This window comes from Lissotriton vulgaris, chromosome 10 (genome assembly GCF_964263255.1).
Source record: "Lissotriton vulgaris chromosome 10, aLisVul1.2, whole genome shotgun sequence".
Lineage (NCBI taxonomy): Eukaryota > Metazoa > Chordata > Amphibia > Caudata > Salamandridae > Lissotriton > Lissotriton vulgaris.
In genome coordinates this window covers 1,002,067,523-1,002,088,896 of record NC_141698.1, presented here as the reverse complement: position 1 = coordinate 1,002,088,896, position 21,374 = coordinate 1,002,067,523, and the positions used below count along the sequence as shown (strand labels likewise).

The 21,374-nt window shown below is 44.8% G+C and overlaps 1 protein-coding gene across 2 annotated transcripts in view; it reads right to left on the bottom strand.

Moving 5' to 3' along the window:
* The window catches only part of SHROOM4 (shroom family member 4), a 308,392-nt gene that overhangs the window by 24,689 nt on the left and 262,329 nt on the right, over positions 1-21,374 (bottom strand). For both annotated transcript variants that reach the window (XM_086942015.1, XM_086942016.1), the window contains one exon: positions 6,115-6,855. In XM_086942015.1, the coding sequence (XP_086798141.1) occupies positions 6,115-6,855 (741 nt within the window). The remainder of the gene's footprint in view (positions 1-6,114; positions 6,856-21,374) is intronic.

The window sequence follows — 21,374 nt, the reverse complement described above, 5'->3', positions numbered from 1 at the left end:
CTGAAGGTGGTGGGTACACTCAGCCGGCTCTTTTGCTGCAGTGAGTGGAATATGAACTGTAGTGCTGGAAAACAGGAATATTACAAACACACATTCTTGTAGTAGAATATGCTGTACAAAAAATGTATGTGCTGTCTAAAAACACACCCACAGTTTTTTAATTTACTAGTATACATAGCATTGTCTGCTAAAATATGCATTTATCTATTTTAAATACTGAACAGCTTAGAATTCAGGAGTTTCCTGAAGCGCATGTGACTTATAGTTGATCCCAGGATGGAGTTGAGGTCATGCCACAATCGTGGACTGTGAACCCCCAGGGATCTTCCTTTGAAGCCTACACCAAATATAGCTTTGTTAACGGCAAGATGAAAATCATTTACACAATTGCCATTGTTGCTTTTCTGGTCTTGGGTTCACAAAGTAGAAATAATAATCTCGCTGCAAACAAACCTTCAAAGAAAAGACAGCAAAATATTGTGCACATTACACACAATTTCACAATACAGATCACAAGAAGCGGGGCCACCCACCTCCATTATATCCCGTCTTCCCCTAGCATCCCTAACTCAACGCCCCTTCGCGTCCCAAGAGTGCTATTCTTCAGGGAATGTGGAAATCTCTTGTAAATATTGCGAACTATAGGTGTATGTTTTGATGTCAGAACCACGGCCAATCCAATCAAAGATCCACCCCCGCACCAAGAAACACGACCGCACACTGCCACCAAGGCACACCCTAACACACTTGGCACAAATACACACAAAAATCACAAAGATAATCGTTCAGCTATTTTACTGGACATCCCACGCTTATTCATGAGTCAACCAGTAAACCTGTTTGCCCAAAGCCATGTTCATTTACACATTTAGTACCCGATTCAGTAAACATTTATAATCCAAAGTATCACCTAAGTGTGGCAAGACGTGGATTAGTGGTTTTAAAAGGAAATTTCAGATTCACAGAATCACAATTTGGGGATTTTCACAAACACAAATCCACTTACTAATTCACCCTAAAAAGTATACACCCATAATGAATGGTTGATGGAAAAAGTGGAAAAAAGGGCATTACAGAGGGTGGCGGAGAGTGTCGTGATGCAGACCCACAACGGCCCAACTTTGTGGACATTCACAAATATTTAATTAAATTTCCCACATACAAAACTGCTCTTTCCTGCAGAAGGGAGGAAACAGTGATGTTTCCAGGGTGGGTAAGGTTAGCATCATCATATGTACCAGGTGGGAGGATAGACGCATGGGTTCTCCATATGGAATCAGTATGAGTAAGTCTGAGGGAGTGGGAGCCGGATGTATGACGTTACAACGCATGTTTTTACTACGCATGCCTTTACAACGCGGTTTTTACAACGCATGCCTTTACAACACATAGTGCTTTGGGGCACTGGATAGTGAATAGTTTAATTTACTATTCCAACTCCAGTCCCCGTGGATAGTAGGGAAGGTGTTGGATAGTACATTAAACCTATTCCCTATCCTAGAGCCCCCCCCAGCGCAATGCGCTGTAATGGTTTGCGTTGTAAAAGTTGCGTCGTAAAGGCACTGCGTGCTAAAAGTTGCGTTGTAAAGGATGTTCCCCGTGGGAGCCTGTGCATGTCCTCCATCCAGACTGTGCAATATAGCCAGGTGGAGACCATGCTAAGGGCACATGCCTGTTTGGCCGACCCAAGATTGGCAGCCAAACCATCATGCGCACTAAGTGCACATATTTCCACCTCCCCCTGCTCGGACAGTCCAGCCTCACCCCGCCCTAACCTGGCACATACTGAAAAATAAAATTTATATTAACATAGTGTTATTATCATTTTATTTTTCCTTTTTTGCACTGCAGAAAAGTAGCGGTGGGGCCACGGTCGTCCGCAATAGCGGAGGAGACGCTGCTATGAAGGTGTCTCAATTATTGACACCTTAAAACTTAGGTTACTAAAGGAAAAGTGGGGATGTGTCAGCATCAAACCTGTATTGTGGCAACCTCTATTCTTCACAAGAACGGAACAGTGTGGATTGACAGATAACTTACAGAAAAAGAGCGAAACTGAGGAAAATGTTATACACATGGATGGGGACCAAGCAGCTCGTTGCACTGACTGCCTCAGGCTGATCTAGGAAGCCCACAAGCCTTGGCAGCTGAAATAGGATGTGCCCGTTGCCAACCGCAAGACCAATTCACAAAACAGTGTCTTGAAAAACTAATAATATTGATTAAAAAAAGATCGGAATTCTATTTTTTGAGGCATACACATGGAGTAGTTGCCTGACTTTTTAACTATTCACAAAGAACCTCAGGAGAACTCCTGGTAATCCACAACAATGTATTCACCTGCAGTTCTTGAGGCCAAAATGTTCCTCCAGAAGGAGGAAACTCTTCACAAAGAAACCACATGGAAAAGCACATAGAACATTTTTTACATTGTAGTTTCGCTCTGCAAAAATCCCTTCCCCGCGGAGGAATGCTTCCCTCTAACTTCATGAAATACTAGAATGTTCCCTTCTTTTTCGCACACATTAAGACAATTACTCACAATTTTCACAGTAATTTTACGTGCATTTCAAGAATGAGACAGCGCTAACAAAACATTAGTGAGTATATGGTATTTCTATAGCATGAACCTAGCCAAAAAGCAGCAGAGGGTGGTACATGTTCAAAGAAGAGCATAAAGTCAACGAGTAATAGGAGAGGAAGCTGGGTTGTCAACAGCTAACACATTGTAATGTACTGTTCTTTAAAGGGGTGAGCATTCAAATCTTTCTTAAATTTGAGTAGTGTTGGGCTGGCCTGATGGATACAGGGATGCTGTTTCAGATCCTGGGTGCATAAATAGAAAAAGCCTGCTGACTTGTTTTTTTCTTTTTCATCCTTCTTAGTCTGCAGTCCGATGGTGGCTTGGCTGTGCCGAGAACCACCAGAGACAAGGGGGGTGCTGCTTCTGATGGATTAGTAAATGATGCATCTGGTTTTGAAGATGATGCCATCTGGAAAGAGGAGCCAATGGAGTTTCATCAGGATGGGGGCAACGAGATTGTATTTCTTCAGGCCCTGGATGAGAAGTGCAATGGTGAGTAGGGGTGCCAGTGGGGAGCTTGACAGGCCAATAACTAAAGGATTACTAGCGTGCATATGCCAAAGTATCAGGGCTGCTGTTCTGAAGCCACTTTCTGAAATCAACGGTTCAAGTTGCTTCAGAAGAGGAACCTGTACCAGGCTGCCTTTTTTTTTTTTAGCATTGTGTTCTTTGGGGGTGAATCCAAATAACTTGACATTTGTGGAGAATTGGAGTTCAAAGCCATCAAGGTTCATGTCATTGACTTAGGTTTGTACTGTATCTTCTTTGTAACCACATTTTTATTTCAAACCCTAAATTTATGACGTCGAAAACCACTATAATGGATTTTACATTGTGCCAATTCAAATTTACAATCGCAAAAATCCAACAATGTTGATTCTCTGAATCAGGAAGTGGAATATACTACGGTAACTGCATTTTTTAGTACACCTAAGTTCTGCAAACTAATGTGTGAAAAGGGTCCCTGTTCAAGTAAAGCTTCTCTAAACATATCTAGAAGGAAACAAACTGCAGAATTAAGGAGATATAATGCAAGCCACAAGAGAATATGAGATTTCCAATTAACTGAGGTATAAACCGTATACCTTTTTTTGGTTTGGTGCAGAAAAAAAGAGCCTTAATGGTTGTTTTCTTTTAAAAAAAAATAATTTGGAACTCCTTTAAAATAACACCCACCAACCTCCCAAAAACAAGGCAAATAATCGTGGGAACAAAGATAAAGTTCCATTCTCATTGGCTGCTGCATTCCAAGTACTGTGCTGCTTTTTGTCAAGGCTATGTACAACACACACCCTTTCTTCTCTTATCGAGAGAGTGGGGATTTGAGCGGAAGAGAAGGAGTGGGCGGGATAATGAGGGGTACAGCATGGAAACTGGCGTTGAAGCAGCGGGAAGGAAGTGAGTGATGATATGGAAACCTAGACCTTTTCTTTTCCTTTGAGTAGAATATGTGCTTTTTTTTTGTTTTTTATATATTAATATATATATATAATGTGAACAAGGCCATGCAGTTGGCCGAAACGCGTCATCCTTTCCGATGCATTTGCGCTCTTTGTGAATTTAAATAAAAGTCACTGTTTCCAGCAGTGAACAAAGTTATTACGGAGTTCGTGTTTCTCTTCATGGTGGATGTACTCACCGGAGCGGTAATTGGATATATATATATATATATATATATATATACACACACACACACACACACACACACACACATATATATATGCAGTGGAGTGGTTGAGTGTGCGTAATATGTGAAAATAAATGCCTAATAGCACTTTATTTGGAGCAAATAAACTAATAAAACACATATTCTATTTCTGCCGGATGAACTGCTCCTCGACGCAGGGTCTTTGATACCATCTAGGTTTAAGGACTGCGTGGTGGCTGTGGCCCTTCATGGCATTCACTTTCCTCCTGCTTACGACAGTTTGGGCAGTCAAGAATGGTGTCCGCAAAGACCGACATTTCCTGACAACAAAATCACAACACAAGGTGCAAAACACTCCACTTTTTCTTGGGAGCTTCCTAAAGGCAAAATGTTTCTTTGTCTGGAGTGTGGACAAGCCTTCAATGTTCTGGGCGGTGGCAAGAGGTTGAGCTCTCCACCTTTGTACCTGAAGCCTACAGAGAAAATCTTGCGGAGCGACTGCACAACAATTTGAGTGTTTCTGGGATTGCTAGCAGACACAACATGATTGCAAACACTACATGGCAGTGCTTCAATGCACTTGAATGTGGAGTTTCTGCCATTGAAATGACCTTCAAAGATATACTTGAGCATCACCCTGCCAAGTATCGGTCTCTTCGTCATACACTGGAAAAGAAAGACCACAACACACAGTTGTACGATTGTAAATGATTTCCACTGGTTTCATTAACAGCACATGGATCTGGCTCATTCTATTGGCCTCCCATGGATGAGAAGGAAAAAAGCATCATCCATATGTTAAGTAAATAAGGGATATGCAAAAGTGGAGGTCCTCTTGATGGTAATAGCAACCTCTGTGTTAGGAAAAATGGTCTAGAGGCAGAGGCTAAGAGTCATGAACCCCGTGGCGCCGGCTCAGTGATTGATTTCTTTTTCAATTTACTCTCTTATTCATTTATTTTTTTGAATATAAAAATGAATATGACAGTGGCACAAACCAACACGCTGCCCTGCTGTCTATACGCACAAAAGACCCCGAAGGCGTTTGACCCCTCTCTGTACAGAGCTATGGAATACATTCCCATAGAGGTAAACAGCCCCTCAGCCATCCTCAATAAGTCAGAAGAGAAATTAAAATCTTTTTTTTTACAAATAAGGGAAGCAAATGTTGACTGGTTTGAATATACTGCTTGCAATCCTATCCTCACGGCCCTTTGGTTTCATATAAAAGCATAAGCCAAGCATGCAAGCCTCTAAGCCAAGCATGGGGCACACTCTCCTGGCCTCAGTGCATCACTAACATTCAACACTAATAGAGCTGTCTCCTACCCACACCCAAGAGACAACATCTTCTGGCCATCGAACACCAAAGTGTACTAGTGATGGCCACTGCGTCAGTCCTTAACTGCACAATCCGGAAGGGAATTTTAAGAAAAAATAATGAGTTTTTTTTGGAAGTGGTCTATCTATGGTGTTAAAAAGAAGTCTCAAAATTCCTCAACTAAAAGAATTCCAACAGCAAGGAGACACAACTAACGTCTGGTTTTTACTTAAAGACATTGACCTGTGGAATCAGTTTGACCTTACAGTCTTGTAGATTCACACGCCATGCATGCTCCTGGAATCTAGTGATAGGGTCAGAAGTACCACTTGTTTCTCCTCAAAGCTTAAAGTCCTCCGCAGTCACCCGTGAGTGTCTTTGAGTGCAGACCTCTCATGACACCAACCAAGAAAGTCTCTGCACCCTGTTCTACTGTAAGATTCTTTTTGCCTAGGTCTGTGTCTCTACAGCCCTTGTCGGGGCAAAAGCATGCCAAGTTGAAGAGGCAGCCATAAGACGATGGAAGTTGTCAGGGGAAAAGAACATTATAGAATTGCTTACCTTATTGTACCATCGTGGTTCCTGTCAATCACCAGAGGCCCTTCTGCTCTTTCTGGAAGGCTGTAGTAAGAATTGTGGGTGATGTCTTGCTTTGATGAGTGATTTGTGTTCATGGAGTTGCTGTATTCCTGCGGGAACTGGCAGTTCATTTGGGAAGGCTGGATAGGAACTGGCTTGAGGAAGCCTCCATGCATCTTCTCCAAGGGAAGGCTTTGGGAACGCTGCCTCGCGGCCTCCATCTCACTCCTCCAGTGTTGTTCCTGCTGCTGCTGCTGTTGCAGTGGTACCACCTCAGGTGGCACTGCCTGAGATATGGATCCAGTGCTGGTGTCTGTGATGTTGTACAAGTGTTGGTGTGAGGCACGACGTATGCCTAACCTGCCCCAGTTTGGCGGAGGGGGGCGAGGCGGTCCTTTCTTTTTGACCACGCCCTGTGGTTCAGGAGGAGTTTCCTCTAGTTTCGCAAGAACCGGTTCTCTCCTTTCCCGCACTCTTGACGTTTGTGGCTCAAAGCTGATATGACTTTCGGAGAAGGCCCTCCCACGGACTGAAAGAGGAGGCGGCTCCACTAGGCCATCTTCATAAGCCGCAATGTCCAGAACTCTGACTGGTCGTTCACAGTCGCAAGAGAGGTCCTGCGATGATACGCTTCTGTAACACACAGGCCACTCGTGCTCTCTGTCGCATCGTGACCTCAGGGGACTCGTCCTTTGAAAGCCAACCTTGTAATGATTTATTTCACTGGAAAACAAAAGAAACAATGTTAAGTTAAGGGATTGCTACACAACTGAGATATCTGGGAAATGCTATTTTTCATTTGTTGCAACAAAAGGACCAGTTGGCTGGAAGCAATGATAATACCCCTTTATAGCACACAAGTGCAGTTTACTCTTATTCTATTTAGATACATTTCAAAAGTCAATGGAATTCACCACAACAGCACACTTTCACAAAGAGACCTTTTCCACAGAACTGCAACTGAACCCAACCTTAATTTCAGATATGAAAAGAGTTGGACCATTGTGGTGCTTGGTGGGAAACAAACATTGACAGTGAACTCTTAAAATTGACTTTGGAACTTTAATTTTTGCTGCTTAGTGGCAAAAATATAAGCAATGTTCAGACGATGAGGAGAAACAATCTCTAACTCTTTGAAGCATGTGTGCAGCACCTCACAAGCACATGCATTTGTTTTATGTTTTTAAACCCAGACTAGCCAAGTTCAATAATAATGTTACGTCCTATACACGTATTTCTACTTATTGAATGATATCTTATAATATATTGTTTACATGTATATGTCGATTGATTTCATTCATTAAAGAACCCCAGAATACTTAAAAACGATTATCCAACTTCTTGGTCTCATAATTGGCTCTCTTTTAGATTAAAAAGTGAGATTACTCAAATTCTCAATTCTGTAATTATAGTGAAAGCTGACAACCAAAGTGATGCTGGCGTGCTGTTAAGCCTGGATTACTGGTGAATGCTGGGCACTACCATGGCAGCCTGAACTACACCAAGTCCCTGGTCTGGTAGATGGCACCAGCATTCACTGCTCCTTATAAGACCACCAGCCTTCACCGCTCAATGTAAGAGGTCATAGGACAATCAGCGTGGAAACCGATGCAAAACAAAGAAAGCGGACCTGGGTTATTCTCTATTTTAAGCACAGGGCTTTTAAGCGAAATGCATCGATCTGCTAGCGACACCCTCCTGCACAGGTGCCGCCCCAAGACTGGTGGTGACTGAAGCAATGCAGTCTGCACTAGTGCATATATGCCTGGAATGGGAGGAGCGTGCACCATTTCATCGATGGAAGAATACAAACTGCAACCCTGGTGCAAATCAGCCAAGTTCCTGATGAAGACAGGAGCGTCAAAGCAACCAATAGAGGGGCCTGGTTCCGGTTTCTGTGCCGCGCAGTCTGCGGTACCCGCACTAGGTCGCGGGGCTAGGGATGCGGTGCCTGCACTAGGTCGCCGGGCTAGGGATGTGGTACCTGAACTAGGTCGCCGGGCTAGGGATGTGGTACCTGCACCAGGTCGCCGGGCTAGGGATGCGGTACCTGCACTAGGTCGTCAGGCTAGGGATGCGGTACCTGCACTAGGTCGCCGGGCTAGGGATGCGGTACCTGCACTAGGTCGCCGGGCTAGGGATGCAGTACCTGCGCTAGGTCACTGGGCTAGGGATGCGGTACCTCCACTAGGTCGCCGGGCTAGGTTTGCAGAACCTGCACTAGGTTGCCGGGCTAGGGATGCAGTGCATGCGCTATCAACACCGCATTCTCGTTGTTGAACGGATGCACAGTAACTGGCTACGCTGCTTACGACAGCACACAAGCACAGACCAGAGCTGTGCCGGCACCCACCATGATATGACCCTTGCACTGGAGACAGGAGTACAGTGATTGTTCGCTGCCTCAAGCTTGGGGTGCAGCCTGCACCCGTCACTGATATTTAGTTATGTTGAGGAATTTCAGAGAGCGCCCAAATGTCCTCGATGAGACCGCAAGAATAACTGTGGTGGGAAGGGGTGACCCCGGTGTGACCTAGGCCTTCATGCCCCTAATTAGCCTGTAAAATGCCTGTTCAGTCACTGCACTTTAACACAGATACCCTAATGTATAATTAATGCTTGACAGCTGTGTGGGGTTAAAGGGCAGCACCTGCTTTTATTACTTGCACAACCTGCTCAAGAGGTTTATGGAAAAACCACTCCTGACAGACAGGAACATCCAATTTACATCACCTTGAGCACAACAACAGGCATAGTTTAGAATATTTGTGAAGAGGGTGTGGCAATCTTTGTCCAGAAAGACTAGAGGGTGGGCAGCATAAAAGTATTGGCATACAACATCCCCTCTCCTAGAGATGCATTGGTTGCCCAGATATGCCGGACAGTCACCCCTAGTCCCCACTTAAAATGTATAAGTATTGGCGTCGGATTATATTTAAGAAGTGTGGAGCCCGGAAACCAAAAATAACTTATAATAAGTGACCAAGGGCTGCTATGACCTTTCATCATGCTCAGAGGCTGGAGCTGTGAGGTTCATGTACTGCTAATCGCCTTCTTCAAGAAAGACAAGGTGTCCAGGAATGGGCATCATTTCTACAGGGGACTCAGGTGGGGTGTCAGAGCCATCTCTCATTTCTCATGTGGTTAGGAGCCAAGCAGTACAACATTCCAAGCAGAAAACATGCTAGTTGAAAAACTGCCCTTTTAACATGCCCCAAGCAAGTGTACCGCTTCTTTTAAAAAAACAAGTTATTTAACTCATATAGGGCCAGATGTAGGTAATTCCTATTTACCGACTCTTAAATACCGAATTTTACCGATTCGGTATTTAAGAGTCGGTAAATAGGAAGGGGGCAGATGTAGGTAGTTCTAATTTTAGAATTACCGAATCGGTATTGCCCATTGATTCCTATGGGCCATGAAGCCCATAGGAATATAATGGGAAATACCGATTTGGTATTTACCGAATCGGTAAATATCGAATCCTGCAAGGGTGCAGGGGGTGTCACTTTGACTCCCTCTAGCACCCCAAGTACAGGCTTGTGTGACATGTGGCACACATACATGCCCTAAGGGCATGTCTGTGTGTCACATGGCACAGGTGTACATGCACAGATGTGCATGTACACCTGAATTCAGTATTTTACCACCCAATTGGATTGGGTGGTTGAATACCGAATCCTGAAGGCCTGTAGCACTGTAAACCGTGCTACCTACATCTGGGTTTTACTGAATCGGTAAAATTACCGATTCGGAATTTTACAGAATCACCGATTCTGTAAAATTAAGGGCCCTACATCTCAAAATCCAATTACCGGTCGGTAACGGCCGAATTCGGCCGTTACCGACCGGTAATTGGCGACCTACATCTTGCTACAGGTCAATTGTTCAATACATAAAAAATGTGCACATATTTTCTATTAATAAATTAGCAAATGTTCTTGAACTGATCATAAGACTTGGCCACCCCTTTCCACCAGATGGCACCTACAAGCAGAACCGACTTTGCGGGTAAAGGTGCTGTTGATGCATAAGGGAGCCGTGTGATTGGTCTAAAATGGGCCTGCCACCTGAGAACCCACTCAGACATCACAAAGGAAAGGACGACGCCGACGTCACAAGAGAGCTCAGCCTCGCCAACAGGTTCCATTTTGAATTTGTTGGACAGGCGGGTGTAACTAGTGCAGTTATGCAGTTATCAGGTCCACCCTGAAGATGAGATTTCAGAACCTCTGGCGGAGGAGATTACAGAGGGAATTTACCCATCAAAGGAAGAGTGGGAACTCACCTGTATTATTTAGGCCCACACAGGGTAGAGTGTGTAAACTAAGGGAGGTTGAGACACAAATATACAGTGTGAGATAGCTGGTGTATTGACCGGTCTCTCCTGTTGAACATCTCGCTCTGCTGGGCGGGCAGGCGGCCAGGCACACAAAGCCAAGCCAGGGTGCTTTGTGCTCCCAGCCAGTGCGACGGCGGACTCTCATACCAAGGGGAATTATGCACGGCATCAATTAGTTATAATAATAAATATAAGGTATTTATAACTTGTTCCCACAAAGAGAAGAACAAAAACATTGTGCCTGCTACTTACTACCAGGAAAATATGCACAGAGTCACAAGATGCGCTGAAAAGTTGCCAGCGCTTAGTGCCTGTAATGTCGTGGTAGGCGAAAAAGGCAGGAGCTTGCCCTGCACTAGAGAGAGCGCAAAAATCAGCACACCTATAGTAAGACTAAAGAGGATTCCAGACAGCTGCAGTGAAAATTTGCTATTTTTAAAAGAGAAGCTGGGGTTAGATTAAATGGGCTGTACATGTTGTGTGCATGCAGTCCCACCACCCAAGGGGCACTTGTATGCTTCGTTCACAGTTTGCAGGACCTAGGAGTGCATTAAGTACACTCCCAGTATCCGCGTACAAGAATCGTTAGATGATAAAAGCTTATCCTAATCATAAAAACTAAATTACAGTTGTGAAACCTGTTCACAGGGTCATAAAAAGACTTGGCAATATTGCCAACAACTGAGAAAACACAATTGACATTGAAGCTCCTAACCATGTTCCAACTGAATATTTCCATACACTGTTGGATTTCACAATGATTTTTGTTTGTATTGTAATTAAATTGGTGGAGCAATTTATATCCCTTGGTGAGGCGCTGAAGCACGCTATCAGATGGGTAGCATGCTCTACCGTGGGGGTGTGCTTACATGGAAGGGTAGTGTACTTGATGTGGCCCTATGCGGGAAGTGCACATGAGTGAAAGAAGTAGAGGTCTGCTCACGCTTGGGGTTGCTGGGTGCATTAGCTGCTGCTAGAGGTAAATCTGTAGAGCCCATATTGGGTTGCGGTGATTACCAAAACCTTTCAAACCTCTTCCTGTGCTGGACACAGACATTTGGACAACCACTTTGTAACTCCATTGGGCCTAGAGAGAAAGAACAGATCTACTTACATGGTCTATATTACAAACATCACTTAAATAAATTGTTGATATGGAGGCACGCCGATGTCTCGTAAATGTTCTCGGAGCCGACCGACCTTACTGCACATGGAAAGACATGGGTTACACTGGCATGTGCTGTGGCCAAGCGTAATATTGCACAGCTGTGGGGAGCCAGTCAGGCCCCCCAGATAGGAAAATGGGAGGAGGATTAAGACTGGTGCATGTTTAGAGAAAGATCGCTGTATGTTGCAAGGGGGGGCCCGGGAAGTGGGGGAAAATTTGGGGTGCTTGGAATGCCTACAGAGGAGATATTTGTGTTCCCCCAGTTGTACAGGAAGTTAATGTGGTGTTGGAATCGAACTGATCCCTATCAGAATCCGGGAATATGTATTGTGTAACTGGAAGTGGTATCATCGGCTGTTAAGCGACTGAGTGTCACCCGATGCATTTGTATTTATTTTTTGTTGTGTGTTAATAAAAAGAATTTTAAAAAAAATTGTCGATGTTGCTCTCAACCTATTTTTTCTTATGTTTGAAGGCTTTATTAAGAACAATAAGATGGAAAACAACAAGAGACATCGTCAGGAAAGGAAAAGTATAAGAACAAAAACTGAAACACAGGGAGTGCTAATGCCATAACAGAGAAATAAAGCATTTTATGGGATTTTAAGATTAAAAGGAAAAGGGGAGGGAAGAGGGGGTAAAGGGGTAATACTACGCCAGAATATTAATAATAATATAAGACATAATGGCAATGCAAACTTTGAGAATAAATAATCAATTAAAAAATCAGTATACATATGTAAAAAGTAAAATAAAAGAAATATAAAAAGAGAAAAACATTTCAAAAAGAGCAAGCAAACAGAGAAGGAGAGGATATAAATCCTTCAAGGTGGTTTAAAATTCTCTGAGGTAATATGATTGGATGAAGTATGAGCCAACTGGTCTAAATATGTAGTAAGGGGTAACCAATAAAGTTCCACATTACGTCGTGGTTTGCAAGAAGAGGCAAAGACCACATCCAGTCTGTGAAAATGACACAAATAGTTCCACCAGTGTTGTATAGAAATGTTTGAAAGGGTTTTCCAATTGGAAGAGATGTGTTGGAATGAAAGTGCTAACATGAGATCATAAAGACCGTGTGAGTATGGGGGAAGATCCAAAGAGTCTGAGAGACTGCCTAGAAAGAAATGAATGTTTGAAGGAGTAGAAAGTGCAAAAATACGAGAAAGGTAAGAACAGATTTTATTCCAAAAAGTAGAGACAGGGGGACAGAGACAAAATAGATGGAAAAGATCAGCATTTAAAGAGCCACAGGTCCAGCATTTAGAATCAGAAGAGGAAGAAAATCGAGATAAAGTTAGAGGAGAAAGATATACAGCCAGATTCATCAAGCTGAAATCGTCTCGCAAAGGGCCAGATTCTGAGAATCTGGCCCTTTGCGAGCGCTAATTTTGCATTTGGGATTCATCATCCCAAATGCAAAAATCGCAATTATAGAAATCGCTAAATTGCGAAAAATCACATTTAAGGAATCTCAATTAGAGATTCCTTAAATGCTATTCATGAACCTTTTTAAAATTGCGAATTCGCAATATGGGGCCGCTATTTACCGCGAAGTGTAACTTCGTGGTAAATAGTGAAAGCTTAGAAAAATGCACTTTAGTGCATTTTTCTAAGTTGTATGTTACACACACACACACACATGTCCTTTGGACATGTGTGTGCGCAACACCAGTGTACATTTGCATTTCAGGGGTGCTACAGGGTGTCCTTTTGAACACCCTGGCACCCTTGAAATCGCTTCATTATTTGCGATTCGCTAATTGATAATCGCAAATAAGGAATGAATGGGAACGCCATTCCTTATTTGCGATTCTACATGCATCCCGTTTTACGAGTCTTTAATAGCGATTCCTTAATAATCGCTATTAAGGACTCGCAAAACGGCACTTTGATGAATCTGGGGGATAGTCTATGATATGAGAAGGATAACTCTCACCTTATTTTTTAATACGTTAGTGTGTCCAAAAAGTGATGGGGCAATGAAAGGGCCAGGGTAATAGTTTGAGTCCACCTGCCACCTAGAAGCTAACCAGGAAGGTAGGGCAGCCCCAGACTAAGGAAGGAATGGCACCTTTTGCCCACAAAGTCCAGCCACTTCAAAGACCTATTTTCACACCATTGGCAGGACTTGGGAGGAAATGGAAAGGTGTGTAACCCCCCTCACCAGCCTTCTGAGATTCACTGCTGGTTTCATGAAAAGTTGTATAAAACATGGCTGTGACTACAGTTGGTGCTTAGCTTGTCACAACTCCACATACTACCGTACAATCACAACTCCACAATCACCTGGCGTGCATTGGATGGAACCAGTACGGCGGTCAGTGCATACAGAAGGGAGAGCCCAGCACTGAATGTTCTTGGCACGGAAACATTCTATGCTGTCTTCTCTTTAAATGTGCAGCATAACGTAAATTTAAATGGATGGATTGTATGTGAAAAGCAGCCAATAAATTGCTGCCTTAACCCTTCCAAACAAATAAGTGTGGTTTCCTATATGAGGAAGCGGACGATTGACTGCCTGAGGGCTACCACCGCTTTGACTGCCGACTTGCTACACAACAGCCACTGCACAGAAAATAACCAAGCCAACCACAGCAGACCTGGGCTGCGCCTCCTTCAGCGAGCTGCATAGAATAGACCTAATTTCTGAATCCATGGTCAGTCCACGGGGCATCTCTGCTCCTTAAAATGGAATGCACAAAAAATATGAAGTGGCCAAGACTTCATTACCTTCCACAAACACAGGAAATTCCAAAACCTTCAACCATATAATGACTTTCCTATAAAGAGCACTCCTGAAAGCTTTATCTCTTCCTCCCACGTCTCCCATCTACACAAAGGCGTCTCATCAGTCTGGGCATGCAATTTCCTAACGACAAAGGGCGTTTACCAACTATGCCAACATTAAAAAGCTGTTTGTCATTAGTAAGAAGGAAGTTTGAAATTAGGCAATTTTACTGACAATATCCTAGACAATACCCCCCTAACAGAGCCATCAGAATGAAAAAAGAAAATATATTACATAACTTGTTAAAAATTCATAATAACACTTTCCAAAGCATTTTATATTTTGTGGATCTACTTAATTATTCCGATCACAGATATGAATAGGAAATGCTGTTGCAACTATGGTGTTCTTAGTCTCTTACAGTGACTATTCCTTGGAGGCCCACATGTAATCCAAATAGGTCTCTCTGCATTGTGTAGCCTAAAAAGTTATGGATGGAAGATATTAAATTATCCATAATCAAAGGGGAAATCCTCTGCAGTAGCATTTAATTAAATTATAAAGCCCCCTCTACAATTAAAGGCTGGGACTCTGAATGCACACATCTCCCATGTAAGTAGTTTAGAAGCCACAGACACAACCATGATTTGCGTCCACCACTCCCATCCACCCCCAAAAAAAAGGCCTATTTTTTATTTAATTGTATTTATTTTAGCATTAATTATATCCAATTAATAGGCTTGAGAAACGAGTTTGAAACAAGACCAAAAAAACAAAACTACTTGACAAACTCTTGCCATAGGAGACTAAAGTTTCTAAACTGGGTGATCAGGTCGAAATAAAATGTTTCATTAATGTTTCATCATACAACCTTTAAGGCTAGCATATCACTTTGTCTTTCAGAAATCAATCCACATTTTGACCAGCTCCAACAGTCCCATATAAATATCGATTTTTGTATATCTTTTGTTTGTGAATGGAAGAATAGATTTCATAATTTGCGTAATTGTTTGATATATACTTGTTATTCATATTTTTTTCTATATATCATGGACATTGTTTAGACAAGGGTTCCCGGCTTCCAACAGAGCGTAAGTGGGGTCCACCGAAGTTAAAAGAACCGCTGGGCTAGATCACTATTTCCATTCTAGACAATGGTAGTCAATCCTGCAATTAGTAGTAATTGTGCTACTCCGAGGTAACCTGCTCCCACCTTTCAGGATACAGCCCAAAGGTGCACATCTTTTTATTTGAACTTTTCACACTAAGTTTCAAACTGTTCCCTCAATTATTTCCAATTTAGATTAGTTTAGTGAATATTTATTTCATGTGGCTATCCTCGAGATCTACAACAACAACAAGGTGATGCCGATGCGTAGCTGGGGTGGAGGGGACGGAGAGGAGGAGGTGCTTCGGTCCAGGCCGCACTTTTGGCGGGCGGCATTTCCTGTGAGGTGATTGGCACCACCCCCTGAAAAGCGCTGTGTCTGTGGTGAGGCAGGAGGAGTGGGAGCCAACAGAGGACAGCGCTGAGGAGAGTGGCATGCAAATGATTGGGCATGTGGCTGGAGGATGGTGGGTGTGCAAACAGTGCATGAGAGGGAGCCACCGAGCAGGCAGCTACCTCCGAGGGAGCAAACAAGTCGCACCGATCTACTGCCGGCCACCTCCGTATGTCGCAAGGGAGCTGCCCTGTGCCTATGCACTTACCAGCAGTCCATCGCTAGTGCTCCGGTCAGTGGCACCATAATATTTTGGTGTGTATGATGGGCGGCAAACTCGGGGACCGCTCCGGGCAGCAAAGGTTCTAGCTAAGCTACTGAGGTGATGGATGGAATGCTTGAATTAATCTCAGCCACTGGCATTCGCTCGGGGGGCTATCCCAGTCAATTGTTTTTTTGCCCAGCATGCCACCTCAGTTTGGATCCAATTATATGTAAAATCAGTCTTGATGTTGCTCTAATGGGAACTGTCCAGCTCAGACTTCAAAGCCAGGTCCTCCTGAACTGGAGCACACGCAGTCTAAGACTGGTAACTGCCTGATAAGGCTCATCAGCCAGGTATGCCTTAGCTCTGGTGGCACAGTGGGCATCGAGCCCACTAGGGAGAAACTGGTCTTCGGTTGCTTGTAATCCAAATCAGGGAGCACCTGCCCTGGCAGTTCAGGCTGGACTGTTCCTATTAGAGCTGGGTCAAGAATGATTTGCATATGGCTGGGTTTAAAATGGTGTGCAAAACACTGATGAACTGGGAAGAGGCCCAGAGTAATTAACAGTGGCCAATATTGATTCATTTATTCAATTCATCACTTTTTTGGATACTTTAGTGTGTCGCCCTAAGTGCGATGGGTATACCCAGATGTGGGTCCAGTGCACAAAGTGTCATTAGAACCAAAATATGCCTGGATGATAAGCCCTAACTAAGGAGAAACCAGCCCCGGGTTGCATGTGTTCCGGTTCAGAGGGGACCGGGCCTGCCAGTTCGCACTGGACTGTTTCCGCTGAAGCAGGGTAAAGGCTGATTAGAATTTGGCCGGATCCATACTGAGGTGGCATGCTGTACGAAGTAACGATGGGCTGAGATGCTGCCCTGAGTAATTAACAGTGGATGGGACTAATTCAGCATTCCATCCATCACTTTTTGAATACTTTAATGTGTCCTCGAGATGCGGTATAGCTCCCATCTTTGATGACCAACAATGGACAACTCTGGCCCTCTAATGCTTCCTTAATAAATCTACTTGTAGCTCCCACACTTTTCCGCGAAGTCTTCAACATTAACTCCCCTTAGAATCCTTCAATACTCTCTAAAGAAGTGTTAGTCCAGCTCTCCTGGCAATTTTCGGCATATTTACTGAAATCTTCCTAAGGAACCCCCTAATGCTGGTTTTTGGTCCCATCTCCTAGAGAAGGTCCACAAACTACTTAATATAAACATACACACATCGCAGACAATGGGATGCACCCTTACCGGTGAATCACAGTATACATATAGCATTTACTGTAGACATATGTCGTGTGAGTTGCAGAGCACAGTTTAAATGAGCCCCAATTTGCATAATACTTAATAAGAGCCACCACCAGGTTTAATTCCACTATGCGACTTTACACAAATGGTAACTTAATGCAAAACACCAAGAAGTCACAGGGCTAAAGTGGAAAGAAAAATAGTAGCCCAGCATGAAAACAAAACCACCTCCACTCCTTCTCCTAGAGCTAAAGCTCCAGTGAGTGAAGTTAAAATAATAACTGAAGAAGGTGCGAGAACAATGCCCACAGCGAATGCATCATTACTACGCTGGGCTGCGTGCCCAGGCATCAGTGGTGCTGTGCCCCTTGTGTTTGTCGGCTTGTCTTAATGGAAGGCAGGATGTTCTCAGGCTAGTTCATAGAGTGCTAGCGGGTTGTGTTTGCCCTATCAGATCTGGCATTGACCATGCAGTCATGTGACCCACACTTGATATTTTTGCCCGCCTCTCCCGTGTGGATATGTATCCATACAAAGAAGGAGGAGGCAAACATGTGAGGCAGGTGCAGATTGGCGAAGTGTCTAGCAATGAATAAGACATACAAGAAGCGGGGGATGGTGGCTCGAGCTGGGTAGTTCTGCTGCTATGTAGGAGACAAGAATATGAGGGGTGTAAGAAGTGACATTCCTTGCCTTGATCCCTTCCAGAGAGGCATCCAGTACATCTATGGAGAAGATAAACACATAAAGCGAAGGAAGGAGGCCTTGCCCACTCCCTCTAAAATACCTCCAGGTAGGTACCGGTCACAGCTAGGACAGAGGCAAGTAACAAGGGAGGGGAACCAAGCCACCATCCCAGACTGGATAAGTATCCAGTACAGCTAAGGATGAGAGAAACACACTGAGGGGGGAAAGGGGTGCTTTGTCCTCCCCCTCTAACTTGATAATCCGGATACGTAGCCAGTATGATTCTACTGATTCGAACCCAGAAGGCGAGGAAGGGATATTCCTGCCCCCCATCTTGTCTGTATGATTATCCAGGAAACTATGGGAGTGACAAACACGTGAGGTGGGGAAGGCCTAACCAAGCACCCTTTTCCTGTCTAGATGAGTGCACAGTACAGCTACAGAGGAAAGATTCACAAGCTGGGGAATAAGCCAGGACCCCAAAATAAACGTATATTTAAAAGAGGAGAGAAGTATAGGTATTGATAGGCCACATTACACATTGGACTGATTGCAACCGGTCCTGGTTATAAACCTTCCACTGACTTTAAAATTAAATGACCAGATCACACTTTATACTCTAGACACTCTGCACTAATATTAACCCCTTATCCCGCTAATCATTCTTACCTAATATTCACAATGATTAACCTAAATACGTACTATCACCTCTCTCTTGCTCTACCAACGATGCGTCCCAATGGAGTAGCATGCTATGCGTCTGCAAAGGGATTCAGTGCCATGTCAGGGGTAGTAAGCACTACATAAATAAACATAAAATGCCAAGAACGACAATGAACTGTAACAGACGTTTAAACGTCGGATCTAGCAGAATTGGTCGCCAATGGCTCAGCATGATTGGCAGCTGCGACATCGACAATGGATAAGATCAATTTCTAAATTGAAAATAAAGAGTCTCAATGTAGAGCGGTAACTAGAGGTACAAATATTATGTCACTATCCAATACCAGTATTTGCCGAAATATTGGAAAGGGGCGACCATTCGGTCCCCCCGAACGTATGGTGGAGTACCACGATCCCCCCGGGAAGCCATCTTGGGCGGGAGGCGAGTCTCGGCTGGTATGCCCGAAGCGGCGTAGCCGGGGCGCGCCTTTTTCCCGCCCTGGAGTGGGTTGTCCTAGACACTGACGCAGCTGGCCACGCCCTCGGAGGCAGGCGGGGCGGGTTTACGCCCGCCCTGAAGACGGATAAAAGGAGCAACAAGCCAAGAAAGCATCCTCTTGTTCCTGTGCTCTGAAGCTGCACCTCCCCGCTGTACGTGAGCTCGAGACGGAACGAAGAGCCAATTTTGAGCGTGGTAATCTTTTTCTTTTGTCTTACAGATATCTCGTGTGAGAATGCCAGGCAAGAAAGTCGGAAAGCGGGTCGGTACCGATCAGATGCTCCGCATGCTCATGAAGGAGATAGCCGATTTGAAGAAGCAGATGGCGGCTAAGGACGGGGAGGGAGGACCGAAGCGACCTTTACCAGGGGTAGTCCCCGGTGGGAGAGGCAAGAGGTCCAGAAGGGGGGCACTTGGGGGGGAAACCCCGGTTCCCGATACCCCACTTGAGGAGCCAACCCCGGTTCCGAAGGAGGGGCATCCGATCCCCGTAGTGGTCACCCCCGTGACCGGGGAAGATATGCCTCCCGAGTTAGCGGCGTAATTGGCAGCGTGGTTGGGAAAAGATAGCGAGGGCACCACGGCTGACGACGCCCGGGCAGTAATGAGACAACTGCGGGAATCTAGAGAGGCTGCGAAGGCACCATCTTCTGCTACCCCGCCAGTTCCGGCGGCGGGAAATACAACAGGCCCAAGTTCGGCGGCAAATGCAGTATCTGGTTCAGGTAAGCGGCCATTGCCGATTGCGGGGGAGGGGTCTGTACCTTCACGAAGGGAGAGGGTGGCTCAGCATGTTCCACTAGAAATTAAGAAAAAGATTTGGGCAAATAAGTATGTGAACATTTTTTCTTTGCTTACCGATCATTACGAGATGGAGCATGTTAAGAGCCAAAAGGAGCTCATGCATCCGAGTGTTTGGCGCGCAGAAATGGCCGCCTTTAAGGTAGACGAAAATATTGGTACTTGGGGCAGAGCATGGGGCATTTTTACCTCCATCATGGGGGAGCGCAGGCCCGAGTTGCTGACCGAGTTGCCTATTTATCAGTCACGGATCATGGAGTATTCCGTAGCATACGGGGGCAATCAGTGGTTCTGTTATGACAATATTTTTAGAAAAGCTAAAGAACACGACCCAATCCTGACTTGGGATTGTTACGACTCCGTTTCATGGCAAAAAATGGAGAGTTCAGGAATGTTGAAAGTACCATTGTCAGGGAGTAACGGGGGTGAATCTTCCCGCCAATACTCTGGGACACCCTTTCGGACGGGTGCAGGTAACGAGTACCACTCGAAGCCGAGTGGCAACGCAGGTAAAAAGGGGATTTGTTGGAATTTTAACAGGGGAAAATGTACGAGGCCCCAGGGGTCATGCAAGTTCAGACATGAATGTGGGGGGTGTGGGCAGCCATCCCATCCTGAGTCCATGTGCAGAGCCAAAACGGGTGATAACGGTGGTAAGGGAAGCGCCAAACAGGTCTGAAATAGTCCGAGGGGCGCCTTTACCTACCCCGATTGATACCATGGCAATGATTCCTTGGCTCAACGAATACCCGGATCATGCTTCCGCTGGGGTGTTGCGGGACGGGTTTTCATACGGTTTTCGCATTCCAGTGGGGGATTTTCAGGGTGTAGCAAATTGTAAAAATCAACTGTCGGTCTTGCAGCATACAGAGGTGGTACAGGTAAAGATTGGGAAGGAGGTGACTCGAGGTCGTGTCGCCGGTCCATTTGATTTGCCACCGGTTGCTAACTTTGTTTGTTCCCCTCTAGGGGTGGTCCCCAAGAAGGACCCGGGTGAGTTTCGGCTGATACATAACTTGTCAGCCCCACGTGGTCTTTCCGTTAACGAAGCGATAGACCCGGAAGTATGTTCGGTGCGGTACGCATCTTTCGATGAGGCCGTTGCCATGTTGAACCGCCTGGGGCCCGGGGCGCTGATGGCAAAATCAGACATCGAGTCAGCGTTCCGGTTGCTCCCGGTGCACCCAGACGATCAGCGTCTCCTTGGTTTTATGTTTCAGGGTTGCTATTACATGGATAGATGTATGCCGATGGGGTGCTCGATATCCTGTGCCTATTTTGAAAAGTTCAGTTGTTTTCTGCAATGGGTATTCACAAGGAAGACGGGTTTTCAGCATGTTATGCATTACCTCGATGACTTTCTGTTTTTGGGGGCAGCCGGGGA